Source organism: Podarcis erhardii (assembly GCF_964252035.2).
Source record: "Podarcis erhardii genome assembly, chromosome: 8".
Classification (NCBI taxonomy): domain Eukaryota; kingdom Metazoa; phylum Chordata; class Lepidosauria; order Squamata; family Lacertidae; genus Podarcis; species Podarcis erhardii.
The window spans coordinates 7,825,237-7,851,392 of record NC_138499.1 but is presented as its reverse complement, the minus strand read 5'-3'; the positions used below and the strand labels follow the sequence as shown (position 1 = coordinate 7,851,392).

The window sequence follows — 26,156 nt, the reverse complement described above, 5'->3', positions numbered from 1 at the left end:
AGGATCGGTGAACAGAATCTTCTTCGTAAGTATAAAATCAATGGCAAAGTTCTGGAAGGCTTGATTGACACAGGCACAGACATTTCTGTGATTTCCAGTAATTGTTGGGACCCCACGTGGCCCCTTGAGTCTGCCTCTGCTGTCTGGGGTGTGGGTGGACCACAAAATTCTTCCAAAAGCGTACAATGGCTGCCTGTTTCTCTGCCTGATAGCTCTGAAACCATTGCATATATTCAGCCTTGTGTGCTGAAAATCCACCTCAATCTGTGGGGCAGAGACCTATTACAACAATTACAAGCTACCATTCAATTTAATGAGTAAGCTTGCATTCCCCCTCAACTGGAAATCCACCATCTTTGTATGAGTGGAACAATGGACCAGTGACAAAAAGCATCATTTGTCCCGCTCTAGATATCGCCGCTCTGTGGAATTGACTAATGATTGTAACGATTTTGTTTTTCTCCCTAGCAGATCTGAATATATTTTTTTAGCTGTCTCTTTTTTAGGAGTCCCTGGATTGGCTGTACGAAATAGCAGGAATATTAACTCTTTAGCTTTGCTCCGCAGCAAAAGCCTTGAATTCTACTTCACAAGCTCTTCACCTTTTGAATAAAGAACAGAGGGAATTGCGTCATGGACTCTTACCGCGCTGCTATCGATTACCTATTGATGCTCCATCACTACGGATGCGAACAAGTGGAAAACATGTGCTGCTTTAATATCACTGACAATTCTAAGGCCATCCAAAAACAAATCTCTCATTTGCAAAATCTCACACATCACATTAAACAGGATGTTGGTTTTCCTGCTTTCTGGGATTCTTTCACCCAGTGGCTTACCGCTTGGCTGCCAAACCTTACTTGGCTTCGTAATCTCTTTCAATATGCTATTGTCATAATTTGCATGTTGATTTTATTATGCTGCTTCCTCCAATGCATTCCTGGCCTCATAAGTCTTTTCTCCCGGTTTCTCTCTCCCCCTCAGCCACCCAATAAAATCCTCGCTGCTTATTTTGCAAAATGGCGACACCAATTGTAAACCAAAGGGGAGATATGGGCAGATTTATTTCGAGCATGCGTTGGCAAACCACGTATCTCATAGTATTTTTTTGTCTCATCCTCCCTGGCGAACTTATTTTGGGCATTCGCTGGCACACCACTAATCCCGAAATATTTTTGCCTTATTTACCTAGAACGCCTCGCAAAAAAGAGAAAAAGAAAGGGGGTGATAAAGGGAAGTTTTCCTTCTGCACATATGTTTTCCCTCTGCACATAACTGTTGCATTATGGGGAAGCATTGCTTCTTTTCTCTTGCATTCTGGGAACTCTCGCTTATAATCTTTTCTCTGTTTCTGCACACACTGTACGAACCTGCTCCAAACACCAAGACATTCCCTCATCGCTCAGTTTACTTTAAGTTCATGGTGACTTGTACTCCATGCATAGCTGACCACATTTATAGAACTTGATTATTGTATTCTTTCATGTTATGATCAATCATGCCTGTCAGGTTTCATGCCTGTCTAGTCCCAACCTTGTTTCCCAGCCTTTAATCTACCGGTGATTAATGTTCACATGTAACTCCCACCCCTCACATGTAATTCCCGCCTTGTATGTATGTTAACCAATCAGCATTAAGTTTCTTTGTGTTTGTATCAACCAATCAGCCACAAGCACACCTGTGGCAATGTTTGTAATATTCAATAAAAGGGAGTTCCCGGGACTTCCCCGGCAGACGCCTCTCGTGACACCCACTGCTCGTCTGTCGTGATTTTCATTCCTACATAGTCTGTCAAGTTTCTTCCCCTTGAGCAGTAAGGCAAAAGTCATTCCATTCCTCTATGGCTCCTCTGTTACAACTCAGTTCACAATGTCCTACATGTCCTCTTTGCTTGATGCTCCTGTCTATCACTTCTTCCACCACTCACATATTTGGACACCCTCCCCAAGTTTAATTCATGGGATTTCTAGTTCTTCCCACCTGCAGCACAAATGCCTAAACCTTAATTTTAGTGCCTCCCCTCCCCCTTCTGCCCTTACTGCTTTGAAAGTTAGTGGCCATTATCTCTTCCTCTCCAAATCTTCCAACCTCAACTGACTAAAGCCCTCCTACTTCAATAAAGAGCTCTGCTCATTTTCTGTTGATGAGCTCACAACATGGAACTCCCCACCCTTAAGTATCTATCCAGGAAGGAAGATTTTGCAAGGTTGCAGTACAGTAGTAGGTGGCACAGGAAACTTCTTCATGTTCCAGGGTTTTCATTTTTCAAGGTAAACCCCCCCCCCAAAAAAAGTGGAATTCAGAAGGCATATGGTGGCTTTGCAGGGATTGAACTAAATGTCTCCTCAGGTCCCTTCCACCTCTACATTTCTGTGATTCTATGATTCCAAGTCAAAATAATTTTTGCCATATTAGTGGAGTTTGTGCCAAATGCTTTCAGAACTGTCTTCAATCACAGGAAAAGACTGCAACCACATCTGTATAAGCACAAGCAAGACATGAATACTCAATACAAATTAAGTAGGCTACAAGAAATGCAACCTGAAGTTATGAACATGTGCTTAGTAGAATCTAGAATGTCATAGTATAAACTAGATAAAAGTGATGGTCCTTTCGGACCATCAGCACTTTGTTTCAACAGAGATCTCTGCTTCCTCTGTTGAGCATTCCTCCTCCTTGAAAACATTCTGGAGTATGGCTTTCATGCTCTTCTTATGTCTGCCTCTCTTCTGTCTCCCAACCAGGAAATAGATCAAAGGGTTAACACTGCTGTTCAGGCAGGCAAATAAGTAGACATAAAATGAAGAAAAGAGAGATGCTGATTCAAAAACATAAGGGCTGATGTAATAGGCATTCAGTGGAAACGAAAAAATGATGAAGAAAAGAAGAGCAAGCAAGATGGCTATTTGAGTTTTACCCCGCCTTCGCTGTTGCGATTTGAAGGAGACCTTGAGGCAGAGAATTAGAGTTGAGATAGTCATGAGCAGGAGGCAAAGAATGCCGTTCACAGCATACTGGTAATATTTCTTGGTATAACTGTGCACATTTTCAGTCAGGCGGAGGGCGAAGTTAATTCCACAGGGAAGGCTAGAAAGTACCCATATTACGGAACACAAAGTGGTGGACAAATTTGCTGGCCGGCAGCATCGATGCCAAATTGGGAAGAGGACTGACACACACCTGCCAATGCTGATGGCTGTCAGTAGATATTGACCAGCACTGTACATTAATTGAAAGACATCTTGTAGAAAATCATACAGAGGTCCATAATGGTCTCCTGTTGCAAACAAAATCATTTCTATAAAAAAGTTAGCTGTGACTGCACCCAAGTCCGCAACAGAGAGGTTCAGGATGTAAATGGTGAAAGAGTTCCTCTTAATGCAGAAGCTAAGCAGCCAGACAACAGTCCCATTCCCTAAAAGCCCCAAAATGCAAATTAAAATTGTGAGTATAGAAAATATATATATATATATTTGGGTAAATATCCAAAATCCATGCTGGATAATCAAAACTACTATTGTTGGAGAAGGAAGTTGCATTGTTTTCTTCATAATAGTCTTCTTTAGCACTGAAAGGAGACAGGGCCATTGGGCTGAGACTGGCCATTGTACTCAGTTGTTGCTGTTGCGCTTCTTCTTGTGTAGATATGTCTGCTGGGGGTGGAGAGGGTGGAATTAGTCTTTGTTAATGAATAAAGATGAAAGTAAAGCTTTTCAGCCTACTCTTCCTTGTCTTTGTGAGTTAATTCTTGCGTTAATTCCTAATATGAGAGTTAATTTTTAAGGTGAAATGGCTCATCTGTTTCATCTCGAGTTCAGGCTACCTCTTCAGTAACAAACCTAATGTCAGGGAGTGGCTGGATGAAGAGGAGTGGTCGGAGCCTCCTGCCCTATAGCCCCCCACCCCCGAGGATGCGGAAGATTAGGACATTTTTATTCCAGATGAAAGCTTTACTGCCACATGGCTTCTGAAATAATTTCTCTCCCATCTCTGTCCTGCAGAGGACAAGGGATGGGGTGCTGTTAGTCCACCTGTCAATCACCTGACATCACAAGTGGTTCTCAGGTGCCTCAGAATTTACAAATTGGGCCTTTGAAGGGATGGTTAGTTAAGCCCATTTTGGTCAAGCTCTACCTTTTCTTCCTCACACAAACTAGGACCCTCGTACCTACAGGACTGCCTCTCCTGGTATATCCCACGTCTTCAAATAAGAACATCTTGGATATTCCGGGCCACAGGGAGGTTAGGCTGGCCTCAACCAGAGCCAGGGCTTTTTCGGCCATGGCCCTGATCTGGTGGAACACTCTGTCACAAGAGACTAGGGCCCTGCGGGAGTTGACATCTTTCCGCAGGGCCTTCAAGACAGAGCTGTACCACCAGGCCTTTGGCCAAGGCACAATCTGACCCCCTCCCTCATTCTGTAATCCTCACAGAACTCTAGCCCAATGGTTGCCATTAATTTGATTCTGAATTGATTTTAGAATGTATTTTAATTAATTAGCTGTGATTTTATGTAAACTGTGCTATTTTTCCTGTTGTTAGCCACTCTGAGCCTGGCTTTGGCCAGGGAGGGTGGGATATAAATATATTATTATTATTATTATTATATAAATGCAGAAGGTTGACAGGCCATATTTGGCCCATCGGCTGTAAGTTCCCTACCTCTAGTTGATAGAGGTACAAAGACAGGGGCGCCGACTTATAAAAAATATTGGGGGGGCGGGGGCCCATACCGACTTATAAAAAATATTGGGGGGGCCCAAGACCTCCAAACCGCTGCTGCTGGGGGAATGAAAGGGGCGAGCCCCGGGCTGCCCCGACCTTAAGTGAACCTGTGAGGGCCCGCCCTTTGCGGCAGCCGATTGGCTGCCGCCGTGGGCGGTGAATATTAATGAGCTAGGGGGAATCCCCGCTTCTCGCGGGGCTGGCGTCGTTGTTGATGGGTCGAGAGCCCGCAACCCCACCCCCTCTCTAGATCGGGAGTGGCTTTGTTTTAACTCATTACTGAATGTATTTTAAAAGGTAACTATCGTCAAACAAGGAAAATAAAAAATACCAACATAATTTTGTGATTTTACAAAGCATAATATAACTAATAATTTTCTTAAATTATTGGGGGGGCAGAGCCCCCCCAAACGAATTTTTGAGGGGGCTCTGGCCCCCTCAGGCCCCATGGAGTTGGCGCCTATGTACAAAGATGTTTGGGTCATTCATTGGAGCCATCTCCACTTGCCAATGAACAACGGGGAGCTTGCTCCAAGGCTCCTGGTTTTTCTTTTGCAGTTTCACTGGCCAAATTAGGAACCTGGCTAGGACTAGATTTCTCCATGGGTTTGGAGATTCTTAGTGCTTGATTTAGTACAACATCAGGCTCAGCGCACTCCCTGTCCTACTGGAAAAGGCAAAACAGAAATGGGGAACACAGAACAAAATGAAAAAAGTGGTGAAAGGGGTTTACTGAGATAAGCAAGAGATGGCTAGAGGTATTCATTTTATTGTAAAAAGTGGACATAAGCGGGCAAGAATTTCTAACTTGAGCTTTTCGCTTACCTGTGACAAACATTGGATCAGATATCATGATGGAGAGAGAAAAAACCAGCAGTAGATATTCCTGTGCTGCAATAGACAACCAGAAGATTTGCAGACATCAATGCCACTCCCAATTCTTGAGGAAACATTCAATGCATTTAAAAGCTCATGGCAAGATGTATAGCAATGTGCCTGTTTGCCTTCATTTATGCTTAATCAGTTTGCCAGTGACAAGACAAAAACGATTCTCACTGGATACAATCACCTGCAAATTTAGGAGGAGATTATTTTTTGCAATACCCTAGAATATCACTCTTGCAAAAAGTGGGCTTGCAAGTAGTAGGGGAAAAATGACTCTGAATTGATCAGGTGAAATGCATTTATTGAATAGAATCATAAAAAGCTTCTAAATTTTCATGCTGAAACTGGAATTATGGAGGTACCAAAAAGCACTAAAAGCATGCAATATTATAGCAAATGTAAGAACTTAGGGTGGTATAGGTGAGTATAGGGTAGTATACAAATTTTAATTATTATTATTATTATTATTATTATTATTATTAATGCCATATTATTATTTTTCTCACTCTCCTATAATACTAGAACTCTGGGCCATCTATTTCAACTGAATGTTGGACAATTCAAGAGAGGCAAAAGAAAATACTTCTCTGAAAAGTAGATACATAAACCGTGGAATCTGCTCCCAAAGTATATACTCATGGCCACCAACCTGGATGACTTTAAAAGAGGAGTGAACACATCAATGGATGATCAATTTATATTCTGCCTCCTGTGTGGGGGGCAATATGCCTCTGAAGTCACCACTCTGAAAAAAGTGGTGAAACTGGTTTACTGAGATAAGCAATAGACTGCTAGAGGTATTCATTTTACTGTAAAAAGTGGACATAAGCAGGCAATTGACAGCAATAAAGGCCTATCTCATATTTCTTTTATTTATAATGAATACCTCTAGCCATCTCTTGCTTATCTCAGTAAACCAGTTTCACCACTTTTTTCATTTTGTTCTGTGTTCCCCATTTCTGTTTTGCCTTTTCCAGTAGGACAGGGAGTGTGCTGAGCCTGATCTTGTACTAAACAGAAATGCTTCAGTGAGGGAGAAATAAATTATATACTTGAGCATATCCCTTATATTAGCCCCCCTCTTCACCCGTCATGCATTCAGTGAGTGCATAGGAGGGAAAGTATATTTGTCAAAGCAGATCCTGTCTGTGACCGCCACACAGCCATCTGGAGAACTTGTGGAGCCATTCAGATGTACAGGTGTGAACACATAGTCTCTGCCCATTCATTCTGGGATGCTCCCTTTTGAAGTTTTTGGAGTAAGATCTGGGAGACCAGCCTTCAAATTCCCGCACAGACATAAAACTCACTGGATAACCTCGGACCAGAGTCCTTCAACCTGACCTATCTCACAGGTTGGGTGTGAGGATAAAAGGAGGAGCAAGACAAACCATGTACACCACCTTGAATTCCTTGGAGAAAAGGTGGATGTAAATAAATAAATGGACTGAATTTTAGAAGGCAGCTTCCTATACTTTTCCGTTCCTAAAACCTCATACAGAATCTTTCACAGCTGTGTTATCTTTGAACCTTTTAACCCCAGGGATCGAAGCTGTGCATTTTAATAATAATAATAATAATAATAATAATAATAATAATAATAATAATAAAATTAAAAATTAATTCTGCCACAGTAATTACTCCTTTTTCTGCTCTTGCAAGCAAAGAATTTCTAACATGAGCTTTTCGCTTACCTGTGACTAATGTTGGATCAGATATTGAGATAGAGAGAGAACCAGAAGTAAGTAATCCTGAGCTGGAACCAGAAGATTTTCAGACACCAATGCAACTCCCAAGTCTTGAGGAAACATTCAATGCATTTAAGAGCTCATGACAAGATGTGCTGGAATGTGCCTGTTTGCCTTCATTTATGCTTAATCTGTTTGCCATTGTCATGTGATAAGTGAAAAACGATTGTCACTGGGTTGTCAATATAGTCTTTAGAGGATTGTGATCATGCACACTAACAGCTCCATTTGTAAAATATACAAAAGTGCTTTGAAAGGCTCCATTACACTTCAAAAGCCTGCAAGTAAGTTTTAAGCACTGGGAAGCACTTTGCTCCCCACGCAGGAGATTTCCAAAACACTCGGGGAAAGAAAGCCCAGCTAATGGGCTGGAAAGAGCAGGAAGATGGTACAGTAGGGATACAGAACCTTTTTTCCAGCAAGAGGACCTCATTTTTTTCTGGGAAACCTCCTACAAGGGAATACATACAGCCAATCTACTGCCACTGGGAAGCAGAGATTTCTGTTTGGATAAAAGTAGGATGCTTGGAATCTCTCAAGCCTCTTTCCTCCCAGATGCAAGCTACAAAAATTCTGTGCATGGCAGGAGAGAGTGCAGGAAGGTAAGGAAGGCCCTTCTCATGGCAGAATGGGGGTGAATGGGAAGGATGAATGCAGGAAAGGGTGCAGCAAGGGTTTGTGAGTACATTTGCTCCTCTCATTCAGGCAGCAAAATGTCTTGCGCCAGCACTAACGCATCTTGTCCTTTCTTTTTGCTTTTTTCTCCTTCTCTTTGGTGTCTTCACATATTTCTTTTCCTTCATGCTCCTCCTCAAAGGCAACCTTTATTGCAAAGTCTCTGGACTCCTTTGTCAACATCTCTCCTTTAGTCTGTTTTGGTACTCAGCCCGACCATACACACATCAGTTCTCAATTCCCATGTATATGTTCAAAACTCTGAATAAATAAATATAGGAAACTGCTTTGTACAAGGTCAGACCATTATTCTACCTAGCTCAGATTGCTGACAATGACCAGCAGAGATATATACAGGAATCATTCCTATCCCTACCCGGAGCTGCCACTGAGTGAATCCAGGACATTCTGCAGGCTAAGCCAAAGCTCTGCAGATGAGTAAGAGCCCTCAAAACACCTGCAAGTATAAAGTGCATATGTCTCTGGGGACTAGGAAAAGTGATTTCCTGAACGCACAGAAAATTGCTGAAGTATTTATGTTGAGAAAATAGAAACCTGCTCATGACTAATTGGGACACCCACTAATGGCTATGAACATTTTAACAGGATATGAATACTGCACCCCTGCCCTTATTGAACACAAAGCACTCCCTGACATTATCTGCTCAAGATTTTGTGTTCAGTGGTGGATGTACAATATGTGTTGAATGCAGAGAAGAGGTTGTGACCAAGACCCTGAAATTCTAGAAACAGAATATCGCAAGTCTCTCTCCTCTCTTTTCCTGGAAAACAGATTGAACAAAGATTGAACAAAGGTAGGACTTTCTGTGCATGGAATCTTTTCTTGATGGGAAATTATCTTCTGCAGTAGCTCTTGGCTCTATTTCAGTCTCCCTTTCTTTGTTCCACCATACCCCTCCTCAAAAAAAAAAAAAAAAAAAAAAAAAAAGTAAAAGTGCTCTAAAGCTTTTGGCTGAATCCCTTAGCCATTTTCCTTACTAAGAGGAAGAAAAAAAGCAATTTTAAAATCCCTTCGCTCATATTCATCTCTTCCTTTCCAAGTTATATTTTTCACAGTTGACATTAAACTTGTGTCTTCAGCCCCCTGCAGACTAAATGTTAAGTTATGGCTGCTTTCTGCAGCATGCTCTTCCTACAAAAATAGTGAATAACTTTTGGGTTTATTCTGCTTTATGAGCTGTCCTGTCATACTTCCCAAACACTACCACACTATTGCTGTCTGGAAGGACTATAGCACAACAAAAGTTGAGCAAAAAACCAACCCCCAGAACACTGGTGCTTAAAAAGTTACACGATTGCGTTATCTCTTTTTATATCTCAATGGAGGAGTTTGAGTTCCCTGAGAGAGACAAGGAGGGAAAGGCTTTTTGTCAAGAGTCCCAATAACAGGCTATACATATATAGTTATGAGTTTTGTACAGACAATGTAAGTAACAGCATATCCCTTCATCTGCCCCACCTGCAATGCAATGGGTCTCTCCCATATCAGTCTCTACAACCACAGCCGGTGCTGTAATTTTCCAGTAGTTTGACTTTACCCCGAATGGCACACTCCATTGTCTCCAGAGACTGACAAATGCCAACAACAGTATGGAAAACTTTATATACTGAAAGGGGGGAAGCAAGTATCCTAAAGCAAAGGGAGGATTTCATGTGAAATGTTGGGTTTCTGGAGATCATGGAGGCTATGGCTGTTGAGCTGCCTCCTGGGTAGTGTTCCAATCAACCAGATGGGCTCAGACAGACTGGAAATGAGGCTGCAGAAAAATTCAAAGGGTTCTGAAGCCTCTCAACACTTCTACAGAAGTTTGAAGGAAATGGTTGGGGAGCTGTTGCTGGGTCCCTGGGGCATAAGAAGGGACATTGTAAAGGGAAACTGGAGATAGTGAGGTAACAGAAAAAGAAGAGAATAAGGGAGAATAAGGGAGACACAGAAATGAAGCTAATTTTGCTAAGGAATCTAGGTCTTTTTCATCCTAATGGCAAGCCAGAAGGAGAATAGGAAGAAGGGAAGTAGAGAAGAATGAGGTGGCAGGGAAGTACACACCTGTATAATGGGGTCTGATGATGACATGGAAATCCACGTGTGTGTGTGTGTGTGTGTGTGTGTGTGTGTGTGTGTGCACTTTCTGAACAAAAAGTCATCCAAGTGAATTTACCTACTGACATAAGTAACAGAATAAATTAGCCTCCCCAAACTCCAAAAGCCAGCGTGGTGTAGTGGTTAAGAGTGGCAGACTCGTAATCTGGTGAACCAGGTTTGCTTCCCCGCTCCTCCACATGCAGCTGCTGGGTGACCTTGGGCTAGTCATACTTCTCTGAAGTCTCTCAGCCCCACTCACCTCACAGAGTGTTTGTTGTGGGGGAGGAAGGGAAAGGAGAATGTTAGCCACTTTGAGACTCCTTAGGGTAGTGATAAAGAGGGATATCACATCCAAACTCTTCTTATCCAAATAAATTCTAGAAACAGTGCTCATAGAATCAGCAGTAAAATGCCCCCACAGCTGAATAATGTTGCTTTTCTAAAAGTCACATGAAATAGCTGGCATAGCCTTCGAAAAAGAATGGAGCAAAGTCAACAAGTGAAGTGTCCCAGAGACATGAAACCACCAGATAAAAAGCTCCCCCCTCTCTCTTTCCCACGATTTCTTCCATTTAAGAGTATCAGTTATGGATTTTCAAACCGATTCCATACATGAGGCAAAACATGCCAGCCTTACCTGGCATCCATTTGTCCAGCTCAGTAGCAGGGACTGACTCCACCCCTCCCTCCCTCTGTTGTTTTAGGAGGCGATTCTACAGCAGAAGAACCTGAAAGCAAAATTTGAACAGAATGGCTAATTTCATTCAGCCATCCTTGCCTCATTTGGATGTCAGCAAAGAATATCCAGCGACATACAACGTCACAGAGTTTCCAAACAATGGTACCAACAATGATGATCCAGGATCGATTGCTAAATATAATTTAGAAACACATATTTTTTTTCCTATCACTCTTCCCTTCATCATGTTTGGGCTGTGGGGCAACGGGACTGTCATCTGGCTGCTTGGCGTCCGCATTAAGAGGAGCACTTTCTCGACATACATTGTGAACCTGTCCGCTGCTGACTTTGGGTTGCTCATTGTTGAAAGTATTCTACTAATATACTGGAGCATAACTAATTTGTATCGTGATCTTATAAGTGTATTGTTCAATGACCTCTTCCTATTCACATACAGTGTTGGCCAATTTCTGCTGACAGCCATCAGCATTGACAGGTGTGTGTCTGTCCTGTTCCCACTTTGGTATCGATGTCACCGGCCAACACACTTATCCAGCACTGTCTCTGCCCTGTTGTGGGTCCTGTCCTTTCTTCTCCCTGCAATTCACTTCACTCTTTTCTTGACACATGAATTTACATATTATTTCCTAAGACACTTGCAGTTCTTCATAAATGGCATCATTTGTCTCCCACTCTTAACTATCTCCACTCTGACTCTGTTCATCAAAGTCTATTTTAAATCACAACCATACCAGCGAGGAAAACGTTTGGTAGCCATCTTGCTGACTCTATTCTTCTTTCTCATTTTTTCTTTCCCACTGAATGTTTTTTCCTGTATGAAAGTGCTTAATCAGCAGTTGCCCTCCCATATTATGCGTTATGGTTACTTCTGTGCCTGCCTAAACAGCAGTGTTAATCCATTGATCTATTTCCTGGTTGGGAGACAGAGGGGGGACAATACTAGAAGAAGCATGGAGAGTATACTAAAGAAAATCTTTGTGGAGGAGGGAGAGAGTAGAGAGGAACTGGAAACCTAGTTATGATGCATGTGTTGTTTATTTATTCTTCATTCAGTATTTTTCTACCCAATCTTTCTCTCAAGATAAAATTCAACAGAGCTTCTGTGCTCCACATTCTAGTGCTAAGGATTCTTGTTTGTGCTTTGTAAAAACTCAAATAGATTGACTTTGGATAGCCCTGTAGAAACATAGAGCGCAGCTGTGGGGTCTGAAGGATCAGCCTTCAATGTGACTATCTAAATCTGACCCATCCCACAGAGCTGGAGCAGCAGGATATCATGTTCAATGTTCAGGATATCATGTTCAATGTTATCAAAAGGTGCCAAGAGAAGCAGCATCATGCTCCTTGTGTCTCAGTCCTGGACCCAGATTGAAATTGCGGTAATCTGTCACCTCCAGGAACAGCTGGAGGGGATTAAACTGTCATTAATCCCCAGGCAGGTGGAAGGCAGGGGGAACAGGCACAGCTTTCAGACATGTTTGAGAGGGAGACCATATTCCTGACAATGACTCTTTCCACTACCTTATCCCAAAATGGAATGCACTATCACCATCCTACAATGAAGTGTTTGCTAAACCCTGAACCCAATGCCACACACACACTTCTCCATTGGCATTCACCAGCTAGGATGGGCAGGGATCCAAATGGCACATTGTCAGATGCAAAGCTGCAAGTATCTTGCACACTTCATCAGGCCACATTGACTGCAAATGATTCCACAAGACAGTGGGAAAATGGCCACACCTGCTGCACCTGACTTACTGTAGAGTTGATTGACATTCTTCTCAGACCGTTAGGCATATTGATCACAGATAACCTCCATTCCATTGATTACAGATAACCTCCATGTTTCAGTTGAACTGGCGTCTACATCACATGGAAAAAAGTATTCCTAATATTGATTTATTTTTGTTGAGATTTGTAAACTGTTGAGATTTGTAAACATATTTCTGTTTAAATGCAAAACATGTTGCAAATTGACTATGTATGTTTCCCTCATAGTATACTGCCTAAACATGTCGTTGCAATACTTGTATTAAAACAATACTTTCACAAGGTGGTGATTCTAGTTATCTGAAGGACAAGCCTGTGGCAGACACAGGATCAGCAAGCATCCCGAGTGTTTATTAGGTAAAGGTAAAGTTGAATGACTGCTGGACAGGTAAGTCTAGTCAAAGGTGACTATGGGGTTGTGGCACCCATCTCGCTTTCAGGCTGAGGGAGCCGGTGTTTGTCCACAGACAGCTTTCTGGGTCACATGGCCAGCATTACTTCTGGCACAATGGAATACCTCCCACCACAACAGTACCTGTTTATATAATTGTGTTGGCTTGCTTTCGAACTGCTCGGTTGGCAGGAGCTGAGACAGAGCAACGGGAGCTCATTCCATCGCAGGGATACGAACCACCAACCTTGTGATCAGCAAGCCCAAGAGGCTCAGTGGTTTAGACCACAGCACCACCAGCCTCCCTTTTAAGATAGGCAAATATATGGGGGCCAGCATAGTTAATTAATCCTGCACATAGTTGTCTCTTTCATTTGATATAACCTTAAATGTTTTTTGTTCTTTTTTCCTTAACCATGATTCTTTTAACCTGGTTGAGAATTGAAATTTAGAAACTTTTTTATGATTCTGTTCAACAACTGCATCTCTCCTGAAATAGTCAGAGTTGATTTTACCCTCCTCCACCACTTGGAAACCTACTTTTCTTCCACCTATTCTTAGAGGGGAGGAATCTCCTCTCAAGTTTGCGGGTGAAAATCTTGATCACCCACTGGCAATCATTTTTCTCATCACATGATACTGCCAAACTGTTTAAGTACAGATGAAGATTTCTGTATGAGTTCCTGTACATTGTGCAGTAAGCTTGAAACACTGAATTTTCCTCAGGACTTCGGAGTTTCAATGGTTTCTGCAAATTTTCTGATTGCAAGCTATTCCAGCACATTTTTTTGTGTGTCTCTTGATCTCTCTGATTCGTTATACCTGACCCAAAGTTTGCCACAAGATATAATACTATCTTCGCCCAGCTTTGTTTCTCTTCAAAGGTGTATTGAAAACCATAGTGGGGTTGGTTTTGCACAGCCCTGAACAGGAGTATACAAGAGAATGTGCTTTGGAAGGCAAATTCCATGCTAAGGATCATTAGGAAAGGAATTGGAAATAAAACTGCCGATATCATAATGACATTATACAAATCTATAAGCTATCAGTGGCAATTTAAATGATCCTATGCATTTATCAAATACATTCTAACCAAAGGGAAAACAAAATTTTGCATTCAGGGAGCTGTTCATTCAAATCCTAGTTTTAGTGTCATCTAAACACTGGGCAATGTAAATGGTGGGGAAGCATTTACATGTGTATCCAAACAGGTTTGCAGACATAGACAGAGAATTTCTTCAGTGCAGTGCAGACCTCCATACCAATGTGTGGGACATTTTAAGGTGTGGCCAGCAGCATACTTTTGAGGCTCCATATGCCAGTGTTCATGAAGTCTGGGATGAACCGGCCTTTTATGCCCTTTACTTTCCCTCCTTACACGACATGTCTTTTTAAAAAACAAAAACAAATACAACTTTATTTAAGATTCAAAAATAACCAAAAATCCACAATAGCTACTACATCAGTTCATTACAACTGACCATCTTTAACAATAGTTGAAAAATTATGGAACATCACTTTAACTTACTCAAATTATTATATTTAACTCTTATCTCTTTCTTAACAGATCAAAAAGAAAAAGACCAAAAAAAGAAGGTAAAAAGAAAAAGAAGAAAAAGAAAAACAAGGGGGGAGAGAGATTTAAAGAAAGAATTAAAGGAAAGGGAAAAAATGAAATAATAATAATAATCACATTTGACATGTCAGCTTTGGTGCAAATACTGGCTGGTATTGCGCTAGACTCCCCTGTTTCTTCACGCCAAGAAACTGTGGTCCAGTCTTGGTTCACCAGATCAAGAGTGAAGGATGGTGAGAAGTGTTTGGCCTCGATGCCTGTTTATAGCATCATAAACAATTTACAAAGACTCAAATTTTTATCCAAACACAGCTTGTGTTTACTTCCCTTCAGCTATCAATGACAATTCAAATGAACCCATGAATTTATCCAATGCATTCTAATAAAAAGAAAACAGCATTTTTCACTGAAGGGATTGTTCATGCAAATCCTAGTTTTGGTGTCAGTATCATCTAAACATTGGACAATGTAAATACTGGGGAAGGATTTACATGTGTATCTGAACAGCTTTGCAGAAGCAGATGTAGACTTCTTCAGGGCAGGACAGACAACCTCAGTAATGTGTGGAACATTTTGGGGTGGGGCCAGCAATGTGCTTGTGAGGCTACATGGTCCGTTTTTCAAGAAATCCAAACATCCTCTGCAGTAGGAAGTAACAATGGGACAACGAATGTATTCTAAGGAGCTCTCATCCCCTAATCCCTGAAGGTGTCTGATATGTTTATTTAGCTGTAACTATTAGATAAAATGTGTTAGTTAAGGACAGAAACGTGAAAAGCAATTATACATATTTGATGATTAAATGATATATAATTATCATTTAACAGAGATAAAGAATGCAATTAAAGATGTGGAATTAGACTTTATTTATTTTTAAATTGCTATCTCAGCCAGTGTGGTGTAGTGGTTAAGAGCGGTAGATTCATAATCTGGTGAAACGGGTTCGTGTCCCCGCTCCTCCACATGCAGCTACTGGGTGACCTTGGGCTAGTCACACTTCTTTGAAGCCTCTCAGCCCCACTCACGTCAGAGTGTTAGTTGTGGGGGAGGAAGGGAAAGGAGATTGCTAGCCACTTTGAGACTCCTTCGGGTAGTGATAAAGCGGGATATCAAATCCGAACTCCTCCTCCCCTTCTTCTTCTTCTTCTTCTTCTTCTTCTTCTTCTTCTTCTTCTTCTTCTTCTTCCCCCCTATGGAGGAAAATCACTGAAATATGTGGAGTTAGAATCATTTAAACAGGAACAGTTCACAGGGTAGAGGAGGAATTGGATAAATGATTACATAATTGGTCTGTATATTAAGTAGGCAGGTAGGTAGGTAGGCTTATAATATGAATGGAAGAGGGAGAGAGACAGAGGAAAAAGATTCCTGGCCTCTTATACTGCAAGATGATCATGGAAGTGTCAGAGGCAGAGTGAGGCAGAAGAAACCCAGGCTCCATTGGTTGTGGAAGGGAGGGGAAAGGCGGAGAGAGATGCGGGCGGGGGGGGGGGGAGAGAGACTGGAATGAAGTTGGAATGGAGCTTCAGCTTCTGCATGTGGGTGTCTCTTTCTCTCTGCCTCTGTTATCCCTTCCAGAGTTGAGGGAGTCAGATTTCTTTTTCCTCCTCTGCCTGCCTCCACTATTTCCACACACATTGTGTAGCAGAGGGAGACTGGTTGCCATTCCCTGCTCTCCCCTTCTTGCTATGACACCTGAAGGAGCGTCTCCACCTCCATTGTTCAGCCCGGACACTAAGGTGCAGCTCCGAGGGCCTTCTGGTGGTTTTCTCCCTGCGAGAAGTTACAGGGAACCAGGTAGAGGGCCTTCTTGGTAGTGGTGCCAGCTCTGTGGAACACCCTCCCATCAGATGTCACATAAATAAATAAACACTATCTGACTTTTAGAAGACATTTAGGGAAGCTTTTATTGACTGATGTTATATATAGATATAAAAAATTGTCCAGTAGAACCTTAGAGACCAACTAAGTTTATTTTTGTTATGCGCTTTCGTGTACATGCACACTTCTTCAGATACCATTTTATTTTTTATATATATTTCTACTGTGTCAGACCAACACAGCTGGCTTGAGAGCAGTACATGTGAAAAGGATCTAGGAGTCTTGGTTGACCACAAACTTGACATGAGCCAACAGTGTGACGCGGCAGCTAAAAAAGCCAATGCAATTCTGGGCTGCATCAATAGGAGTATTGCATCTAGATCAAGGGAAGTAATAGTGCCACTGTATTCTGCTCTGGTCAGACCTCACCTGGAGTACTGTGTCCAGTTCTGGGCACCACAGTTCAAGAAGGACACTGACAAACTGGAACGTGTCCAGAGGAGGGCAACCAAAATGGTCAAAGGCCTGGAAACGATGCCTTATGAAGAACGGCTAAGGGAGCTGGGCATGTTTAGCCTGGAGAAGAGGAGATTAAGGGGTGATATGATAGCCATGTTCAAATATATAAAAGGATGTCACATAGAGGAGGGAGAAAGGTTGTTTTCTGCTGCTCCAGAGAAGCGGACATGGAGCAATGGTTCCAAACTACAAGAAAAAAGATTCCACCTAAACATTAGGAAGAACTTCCTGACAGTAAGAGCTGTTTGACAGTGGAATTTGCTGCCAAGGAGTGTGGTGGAGTCTCCTTCTTTGGAGGTCTTTAAGCAGAGGCTTGACAACCATATGTCAGGAGTGCTCTGATGGTGTTTCCTGCTTGGCAGGGGGTTGGACTCGATGGCCCTTGTGGTCTCTTCCAACTCTATGATTCTATGATTCTATGATTCTATGACCTACCTTTTGTTGGAAACTGCCCAGAGTGCCTGGGGAAACCCAGTCAGATTGGCAGGGCATAAATAAATTATTATTATTATTATTATTATTATTATTATTATTATTATTATGAGGAGAAAAAGCAATTTGCTATTGCCCTCCAACCCCAGCTTGCTAGCCAGAGGCTTTTGGTTATATATGGATTTTGCACAAACACACTGCACCTGTAACAGAATTGTTGTGTGTGATGATTGCATTGTAATGCATAATGCACAATGGTACATAACACATAACGAATGACACATACAATCCAACACATCAAATTATACACAATATCAAGGGAATCAGACCACACACACAGGAGATTGCTGAAGTACCGAGGAGGAGAGAGAGAACCTGCACATGCCATTTGAGGCACCTGCTAACTGATTTGCACAATTTAACAGGATGTAAAATTATCTGCCCCACCCTTCCTGAACAAACACAAACCTATCTGATGTTCTCTGACCAAGGTTGTGTGCTGCCTTCTGAACGGGCAACATCTCTTTTGAAAACAGAAAAGAGGTCTTGATTCAGACCCAAGTATTCTAAGAGAAGATCCCAAGCCTTATGGTGGGAAACCAGGTGGAATTGAATAAGGTAGGATATTTTGTGCAGAGAACCTTTTATGGGTGACCCATTTTCCTCTTCTTTGAGGCCACTTCCTATTCTCCCTTCCTTCACATCCTCCTCAAAGAAAACCTGTTCTCTAAAGATTTTGGTTTAACTTCTTTGTCACCATCCTAACCAAAATGAAAGCAAACCATTTCTAAATGACTTTGCTCATATTCATCTATTCCTTTCCAGATCTCCTTCTCAGTTTTTGACATTTAAGTGGTGGGTTCCTCTGAAATTTCTCTTAAGTGTGACCATGGACCCAAGTAATAGCAGGATGGTCACTGACACATATGTATGTTATCTCTATCTTTCCCCTCAATGAGATCCACACTACGTGGGTATTTTGAATGGCACATCCCTTAAAATTTGCATGTACCCTCTCTGAGCAGCTTTGCAAAGATGACTAACTACAAGGGAAAAGCTTGTTTTCTAGTAACCACCATAGTACAAGATAATACTAAAATCAGGGTAGGGGGAGAGAAAAGGAAACTAAATTCTATTCCGAAGGAGAAATTGACATGCTATAGCTATGCTATTTTATTTTTTTTGTAAACCACTTTGAGTGTTTCTTTTTTACAATTATACATATGTTTGCAACTTACACACGTTTAACATTTGTGAATTGGACTTTATGTGGCTGAAGGCCAGCCAGTGTAAATTGTTGTTGTTGTTGTTGTTGATTGACTGATTGATTTAGACCCCGCCTTTGTCGCTGACCTGACTCAAGGTGGCTTGCAGGTAAAACTACGAACCACTAAAAACACAGAAAAAGATGATCATTAAAAACCATTAAGCATTGATAGAATTAAAACTGTATACACATAATCTATTAAAACTGTACAAATAATTACAATGAAAGCAACACAGCACCAGCACTTTGGTTAAAAGCCATCAGATCTCAAAAGCCTGTTGAAACAAGAAATCACACAGATGAAATGCACAGAAGGCAGAGAGCTTAAAAACTCTTTTTTTGTACAGGGTTTTCCTGGTGCAGAAAGAGCTTTCAGGCTCTTTGCCTTGCAGAACATTACCCAGGATGCTCTCACACAAGGCCCACTCAGTGCATGGTCCTAAGAAAGGTAAGAATGGGGGCAGTTCCAAAGAAGTGGTTCGAGTATATGTATTTCTTTTGTAGATGCACACCACCCCTGGAACACGATCATACTGCGTAAACGTTGTTAAATAAATGAATAACTATTGTTGCATGGTATCTGTGGCAGAACCACCCATTCATTTGTCTGCCTTGACTCCTCTAGTGGCTTCAAAAGATCATACCACGTGGCTGCAAATGAAGTAGGTGACCAAGTCCCACCAGGACTACATGTTCTCTGCAAGCAACCATTATTTAATGAGGAAGAAGACAAAAAAATCTGCAATCTGGGTGTGTACATATTCTTGGTGGCATATTCTTCCCTTCCCCCAACTCTCCCCAGTTGTCTCCCCATGCTGTCCAGAAAGAGAAAAAGTGTGTAATCTTCCATCACATCTTCTCATTTGTTTTCTCTGTCAATTTCAGCTTTCCCAATTCCTCATTTTTTTTTTATTTTTTGCATTCTTAAGTTCAGTTCTGCACACTTCTGCAGTAACTTGCTATTTCTTAAAATAAAAAAAAATTCTTAAAATAACAAACATTTTAGGGCACTTTATGCAAATTTAAGCAACATTTGTTCACAACAGATTCCCCTCACCCCCAAGCTGGGCATGTTGCACAATTAATAATGTTACACATATGGAATGCTCTCCCCAGAGAAGCTCACTTGGTGCCTTCATTACATATCTTTAGGCAAAGGCATTTATCTTCCTTCAGGTCTTTGACTAATTGAATAATAAAGGTAAAGGTAAAGGTACCCCTGCCCATCAGGGCCAGTCGTGACCGACTCTAGGGTTGCGCGCTCATCTCGCTCAAGAGGCCGGGAGCCGGCGCTGTCCGAAGACACTTCCGGGTCACGTGGCCAGTGTGACTAAGCTGCATCTGGCGAGCCAGCACCAGTGCCGCACACAGAAATGCCGTTTACCTTCCCACTAGAAAGCGATCCCTATTTATCTACTTGCACTTAGGGGTGCTTTTGAACTGTTGGTAGGCAGGAGCTGGTACCGAATGATGGGAGCTCACCCCGCCGCGGGGATTTGAACCACCGACCTTTCGATCGGCAGGTCCTAGGCTATGTGGTTTAACCCACAACGCCACCCGTGTCCCTTAATTAAATAATAGTTTGCCTTTTAACCTGGGGTGGGGGGTATTGTTTTTGTTTGTTATGGTGGTATGCATTTTTCTGATTTTTATATTGTAAACCACCCTGTGATCCTCGAATGAAGGAAATTTAATTGATAAAAGATAATAATAAATAGGTTTCTGAGCACACTTGTAACTAAGCATGTTTGCTTACTGATCAATCATATTCTTTGGCATTAGCACACGTAGCAACATGCTGTAAGAATTTTCATGGTACTTCAATCTGGGTTCAGGTGCAGTTTGCAAACTGAATCAGCCTTGATCACCCTCACTGGGGACCCGTATTGAGGGTGCAACTCTGTTTCCAACTCTATGATTCTATGATTCCATTCTCTGTAGGAATGGAGAAGGAAGAAGGATTACCGGTATCTCAGCAACTATCTGCAGTTCAACTTCAGCCTGGATTTTTTAAAAAATCTACAGGAATGTATGGAAAGATAGAAAAATTAATCAATTCAGAGCATGTAGACTAAGATCATAGAAGCATAGAACTGTAGAGCTGGAAGGAAACCTGAGGATAATTTAGTCCAATCCCCTGCAATGCAGGAATCTGCAGCGGTCCCATACAGGGATTGAACCTGCAACTTTGAGGTTGCCAGTATCAACCTCTAACCAGCTGAACTATCTAGGCTAATGTTGTTTAGACATTTAGTCGTGTCTGACTCTTCATGACTCCATGGACCAGAGCATGCCAAGCACTCCTGTCTTCCACTGCTTCCCACAGTTTGGTCAAACTCATGCTGGTAGCTTCGAGAACGCTGTCCAACCATCTTGTCCTCTGTTGTCCCCTTCTCCTTGTGCCCTCCATCTTTCCCAACAGCAGGGTCTTTTCCAGGGAGTCTTCTCTTCTCATATGGTGGCCAAAGTATTGGAATCTCAGCTTCAGGATCTGTCCTTCCAGTGAGCACTCAGGGCTGATTTCCTTAAGAATGTATAGGTTTGATCTTCTTGCAGTCCATGGGACTCTCAGGAGTCTCCTCCAGCACCATAATTCAAAAGCATCAATTCTTCTGGACCACAAAGCCTTCTTTGTGGTCCAGCTCTGACTTTCATACATCACTTTTGGGAAAACCATAGCTTTACTATACGGACCTTTGTTTGGCAAGGTGATGTCGCTGCTTTTTAAGATGCTGTCTAGGTTTGTCATTGCATCTAGGCTAATAATTATCATTATTTTTAATGTGTGTTCCTGAAAATGCCACAGTAACTGGAGATGAGCCAGGAAGAATTATTTCACTTCAACAATAGTTTAGGAAATTGCTATAATGGATGAGGCAAGAAAGACTAGAGTAAACAGAAAGCTTTAATTCAATCTTCATTTGCTCAGATACATTAGCAAAGACTAATTCCACCCTTGATTCTTTACTTCCAGCAGAAATAGATACACCGGAAGCACAGAAACAAAGATTGAAGATGATGACCAGTTTCAACCTAACATCTTTGTCCCTTTCGTACAATGAAACTACTTTTTCCAACAACAGCAACAGTAATGATGACACAAAATCGATTGTGTATTATGAATTAGAACTATATGTTTTGTTTGTATTAATAATTATAATTTGCATTTTGGGGTGCTGGGGGACTGGAAATGTCATCTGGTTGCTTGGCTTCCGTATTAAGAGGAGTCCTTTTACTGTGTACATCCTGAACCTCGCCATTGCTGACTTTGGTTTACTCACAGTTGAATTGATTATAGAAGTAGTTTGGGCTGTAGGAGTTCTGAATGAGAGCCTTCTGCATGTGTTCCTTGGTGATGTTTTCCAATTCATGTACAATGCCGGTCAGTTTCTGCTGACAGCTATCAGCCTTGACAGGTGTGTGTCTGTCCTGTTCCCATTTTGGTACCGATGCCACCGGCCGCCACATTTGCCCACCATTGTGTGTACCTTAATATGGGTGTTTTCTTTCCTTCTCCCTGGAATTCACTTCATTGTCTGCCTGACTTTTAAGGGAAAACAGAATCTCATAAAATACTATCAGTATACTTTTAATGGCCTCTTTTGCCTACCACTCATGACTATCTCCACCCTGATCCTGTTTATTAAGGTATGCTTTAAATCACAACAACGAAAGCGGGGGAAACTACTAATGGTTATCCTGCTTACTCTGTTCTTCTTCATCTTTTTTTCTTTTCCACTGAATGCCTATTACATGATCATTTATATTTTTCATTCACCAACGCCCTATTCCTTACCTTATTGCTACTTAAACACTGCTCTGAACAGCAGTGTGAACCCTTTGATATATTTCCTGATTGGAAGACAGAAAAGAGGCAGGCCTAGGGAAAGCATGGAAGCCAGGCTCCAGAATGTTTTCAAAGAAGAAGAAAACTCTACAAAGTAAGTGGAGACCACCTCTGTTGAAATCCGCTTATGATGACTCCAAAGAATACAGGTTTTAGCTGTATCACTCTAGTTACGATAAGACACTATAGTTTCTACTTAGTTAGATATTTGCGTGTTCAGACCCAGAAACCTCCCCCCTAAATAAATTCACGCATGACTCAAATTTTTCTTTTGTTTTTGGCAGAATTTAGGCCACAACTTTATTGATTACAGAAAGTGACTGGTTGCATAGGCTCTGGTTCAACTAGCTCCCTGCCATGCAGGGTTCCAGCATAGGTCAGCCAAGGGTGAACACCTGGATAAGTGGAAAGCTGGGAACAGGCTAACTCCGCCACCCAAATGTCCCCCTGGATTCAGGCACGGGCACAACCCCCTCTCAGGGGTTGACCAAACCATTGAGTCCATGGATTCCTTTAATGGAATACCCTTCACAGAGGGATGGCGAGAGTGTTCTCCCATCCCTATCACCTGAACCAGAGCCTTTCCACAACCTTACAAGTTGTGATGATTTGCTACACGGCAGGCGAAACCCAAATGGCAGCAGCCAATCAGCCAAGTGGGGAAAATTCCTGCCATGCCCCTGTCCCAATGACAGATGACACACGATGGCATAGCAAAGCCAAGTGCAAAGTCCTAAAAGTAGGGAGAGGTGGGCGGGTGTTCCAATGCACGTGCAGAAAGAGGGAGCTCCAGGTCATGTGCATGGGCATAAATAGGTCCCTCGAACCATTTGGACTGCGTCCCATTGGCCAGATTGCACCCAGCTACGAGGGACCTACCAATCGGGTGTTATGGCTGACCAATCATACTCACCCACAACACAGGGTGTCAGTTTTCCAGGTCTCACCGTAATATGTGCCCTCTTTAAGGGAGGACCCGATGTATCCCAAATCTGCTGACATTTCTTTCTTGTTCAAGGGTGGTGAGGTTTGGCTACCTACTGTAGGTCCAAACATGAAAAGTTCCACATATGAAAACTTACTTACGGTATTAAGGACATTTATAGTTCACCTAATCATATACCAAAGGAGCAAAGAGAGCTAAGCAACCATTGGACCATATAGTTCTGTGTTGTAAAAAAAATTGGTAAAGGACCCCTGGATTGTTAAGTCTAATCAAAGGCAACTATGGGGTTGTGGCGCTCATATCACTTTCAGGCCAAGGGAGCCGCCGTTTGTCCACAGACAGCTTTCCAGGTCATGTGGCCAGCATGACTAAACTGTTTCTGGTGTAACGGAGCACCGTGATGGAAACCAGAGTGCACGGAAACACCTCTGTTTACATTCCCACCGCAGCAGTACCTATTTATCTATTTGCACTGGTGTGGTTTCAAACTGCTAGGTTGGCAGGAGCTGTGACAGAACAATGGGACCTCACCCCATCATGGGGATTTGAACCGCCAACCTTCAATGTATTGTATGCATTGACTGGCAGGGGTGCAAACGTGAATGAAATATTGTGGGGGACCAGGCAAGCCCCACCCCATATTATCAATCACATAGCGCAGTGCACATCCACCATTTGAATGGCAATGCCCATCAACTTTGTGGGGGCCAAGTCCCCTCAAATCTTTTATTTTGGAGCTGGCACCTATGCTGACTGGCAGGAGTCTTTCACAGCCCTATCTGGAGATGCCAGGGACTGAACCTGTGATGCTCTGCAAGCCAGACAGATGTTCTAGCACTGAACTACATCCCTTCCCCTACACGCAATATAGAGAATACAATAATAATAATTCACCATAAAACCAAACAGAATCAAGAACATGCTATACTGGGCACGTGCTCTTGGCTGTTAAATGCCAGGAAGTTTTGATCTATACAGATTAGATTTGAGTGTTTTCTGTGGTGAAGGCAGTTACAGCAGCATTTGATACAAAACCCATGCCATGAGAAAAATAACTACGGTATGTTTTTAAAAAAGAACCTTCCCAAGGAGCCTTCTGAGTCATGTCAAAATCATTTTGATTCCCTTCAAGGGAAAGATACCAGATGTGAACTACACCTCTGGAAAAACCCCCTGACAAGCTAGGGACACACAGAAATCCTTTGAGAAATCTCTTCAATTGCATTTTGCGCTCTGTCTCCAAAGTTGCTTCTAGTTTTGCTCTTGCTGACCTTTTGGGTCCCGTTCCAAATATAATATGGCTTTTACGAGCATAGAGGTTCACATGTGACTGTCTTATAGACCGGCTCAGATCCAGATACAGGGAAACAGAGTTTTACCCATGGTGGAAATGACTGGGAAGCTGTGGAAGGGAATCAGGGAGAGAGAACAGAATGTGTGAATGGCCGGAGATGTAAATAGTTGAGGCAGCCAAGTTTTGGATAACAGTGAGGAAGCCCAGAGAGGAAAGTGCCTCAGTAAACCATGCAGGAGATGATCATTGAGAGTTTGAACCATTTTTAAACTGAAGAGATGGAGAAGAATGGCAGGATATTTGTGCAAGGAGAAGCACCATGACTGACTAAACACAGGAAGAAAAATACAAGGAATAATGGAGTTGGGTGGGGGGACACTGCCAATTTTCCCTCCATTTTCCACTGATGCTGCTATGCGACCAACTCAGAAAATGTCAGTAACGGAGGGATATGTTTCCCACTTTCCAGTTTGCCGAACGGATTTTGTTATGATGATTCTTAGGTTGTAATCCTGTATGTATATATGTGAGTGGTGTTTTTTTTTTTAATTAATGCATTTGTATTTAACAAAAGTAATAATCTTAATAACAGGGGAGATGTATAGTAGCATATTGCTTCATGAAATAAATCCAGTAGATTTAAGAATTCCAAAGTTTTAATGTTACTGTTGGGAGGTGTTGATGTAAAAGATGCATGTTTACACATGTAATAAAATTCTGACATATATCTTGAAATGGAGTACCTTTAGCCAGTCTTTTCAGGGCCTTAAAGTAGTATGTAATCTTCTCAGAAGGATTAGTCTTCCATACATTTCTTACGCAAGAGCATCACAAAAATCCTGTAAAGTTTTCCAATTTTGTACACCAGATTATTATTAATAATAATAATACAGAATAATAAATAATAAAAAAACATTCAGTTACCAAGAAAAAATGTTTCATGTTCTTTACATGCCGTGCTTTTATTATCTCCATCAAACACAGAGAGAAGCGCTATCTGTGGCACCATCTGAAATTGTACCTGTACAATATCTGATATCCTGGGTTTTGGGTCGTGTATCCATGATTCTGCTCAGCAGCTTAAGCATGGAAATATAAAATCAAGGTATAACTAATATCGATAAAGGGATTTATCCTGATGAAGTTACTATAGCAGTGATCTACAGGTCAGGAGAAGAACAAAGACTTCTCTAGTGCCTCCTCCGTGTCTCTTCTGAAAAGTGGGTTTAATTTTATTTCAAATGTGGTCAGGGCTTTTCTTCCCACCAGAATTCATTGGAACTCAGTTCTGGCACCTCACAGGTGGGCGCCATTTCTATTATAAGAGAACAAGAGAGGCATTCATGGCGAGTTCTGGCACCTCTTTGTCTAGAAAAAATAGCACTGTGTGTGGCCTCTCACTAAGGACTATCTCCACTCTTATCCTGTTCATAAAACTATCTTTGAGATGACA

At 42.0% G+C, this 26,156-nt stretch overlaps 3 protein-coding genes across 3 annotated transcripts; 2 read left to right on the top strand and 1 right to left on the bottom strand.

Annotated features, from left to right (window-relative positions):
- Positions 1 to 2,383: 2,383 nt before the first annotated feature.
- Positions 2,384 to 8,216, bottom strand: LOC309349241 (mas-related G-protein coupled receptor member H-like; the record flags this gene model as incomplete). Its single annotated transcript, XM_081874986.1, has 3 exons — positions 2,384 to 3,568; positions 5,551 to 5,616; positions 8,093 to 8,216. The coding sequence occupies 3 exons, from the start codon at positions 8,214 to 8,216 to the stop codon at positions 2,622 to 2,624; spliced, it is 1,137 nt and encodes a 378-aa protein (XP_081731112.1). The 3' UTR covers positions 2,384 to 2,621.
- A 2,671-nt stretch (positions 8,217 to 10,887) lies between these two features.
- LOC309349240 (mas-related G-protein coupled receptor member H-like) lies at positions 10,888 to 11,876 on the top strand (the record flags this gene model as incomplete). The annotated part of the gene is made up of 1 exon (XM_081874985.1): positions 10,888 to 11,876. The coding sequence occupies one exon, from the start codon at positions 10,888 to 10,890 to the stop codon at positions 11,851 to 11,853; it is 966 nt and encodes a 321-aa protein (XP_081731111.1). The 3' UTR covers positions 11,854 to 11,876.
- A 9,758-nt stretch (positions 11,877 to 21,634) lies between these two features.
- Positions 21,635 to 22,561, top strand: LOC309348893 (mas-related G-protein coupled receptor member H-like; the record flags this gene model as incomplete). Its single annotated transcript, XM_081874693.1, has 1 exon — positions 21,635 to 22,561. One exon carries the CDS (start codon positions 21,635 to 21,637, stop codon positions 22,559 to 22,561), a length of 927 nt encoding a protein of 308 aa, XP_081730819.1.
- Between the last annotated feature and the right edge of the window lie 3,595 nt (positions 22,562 to 26,156).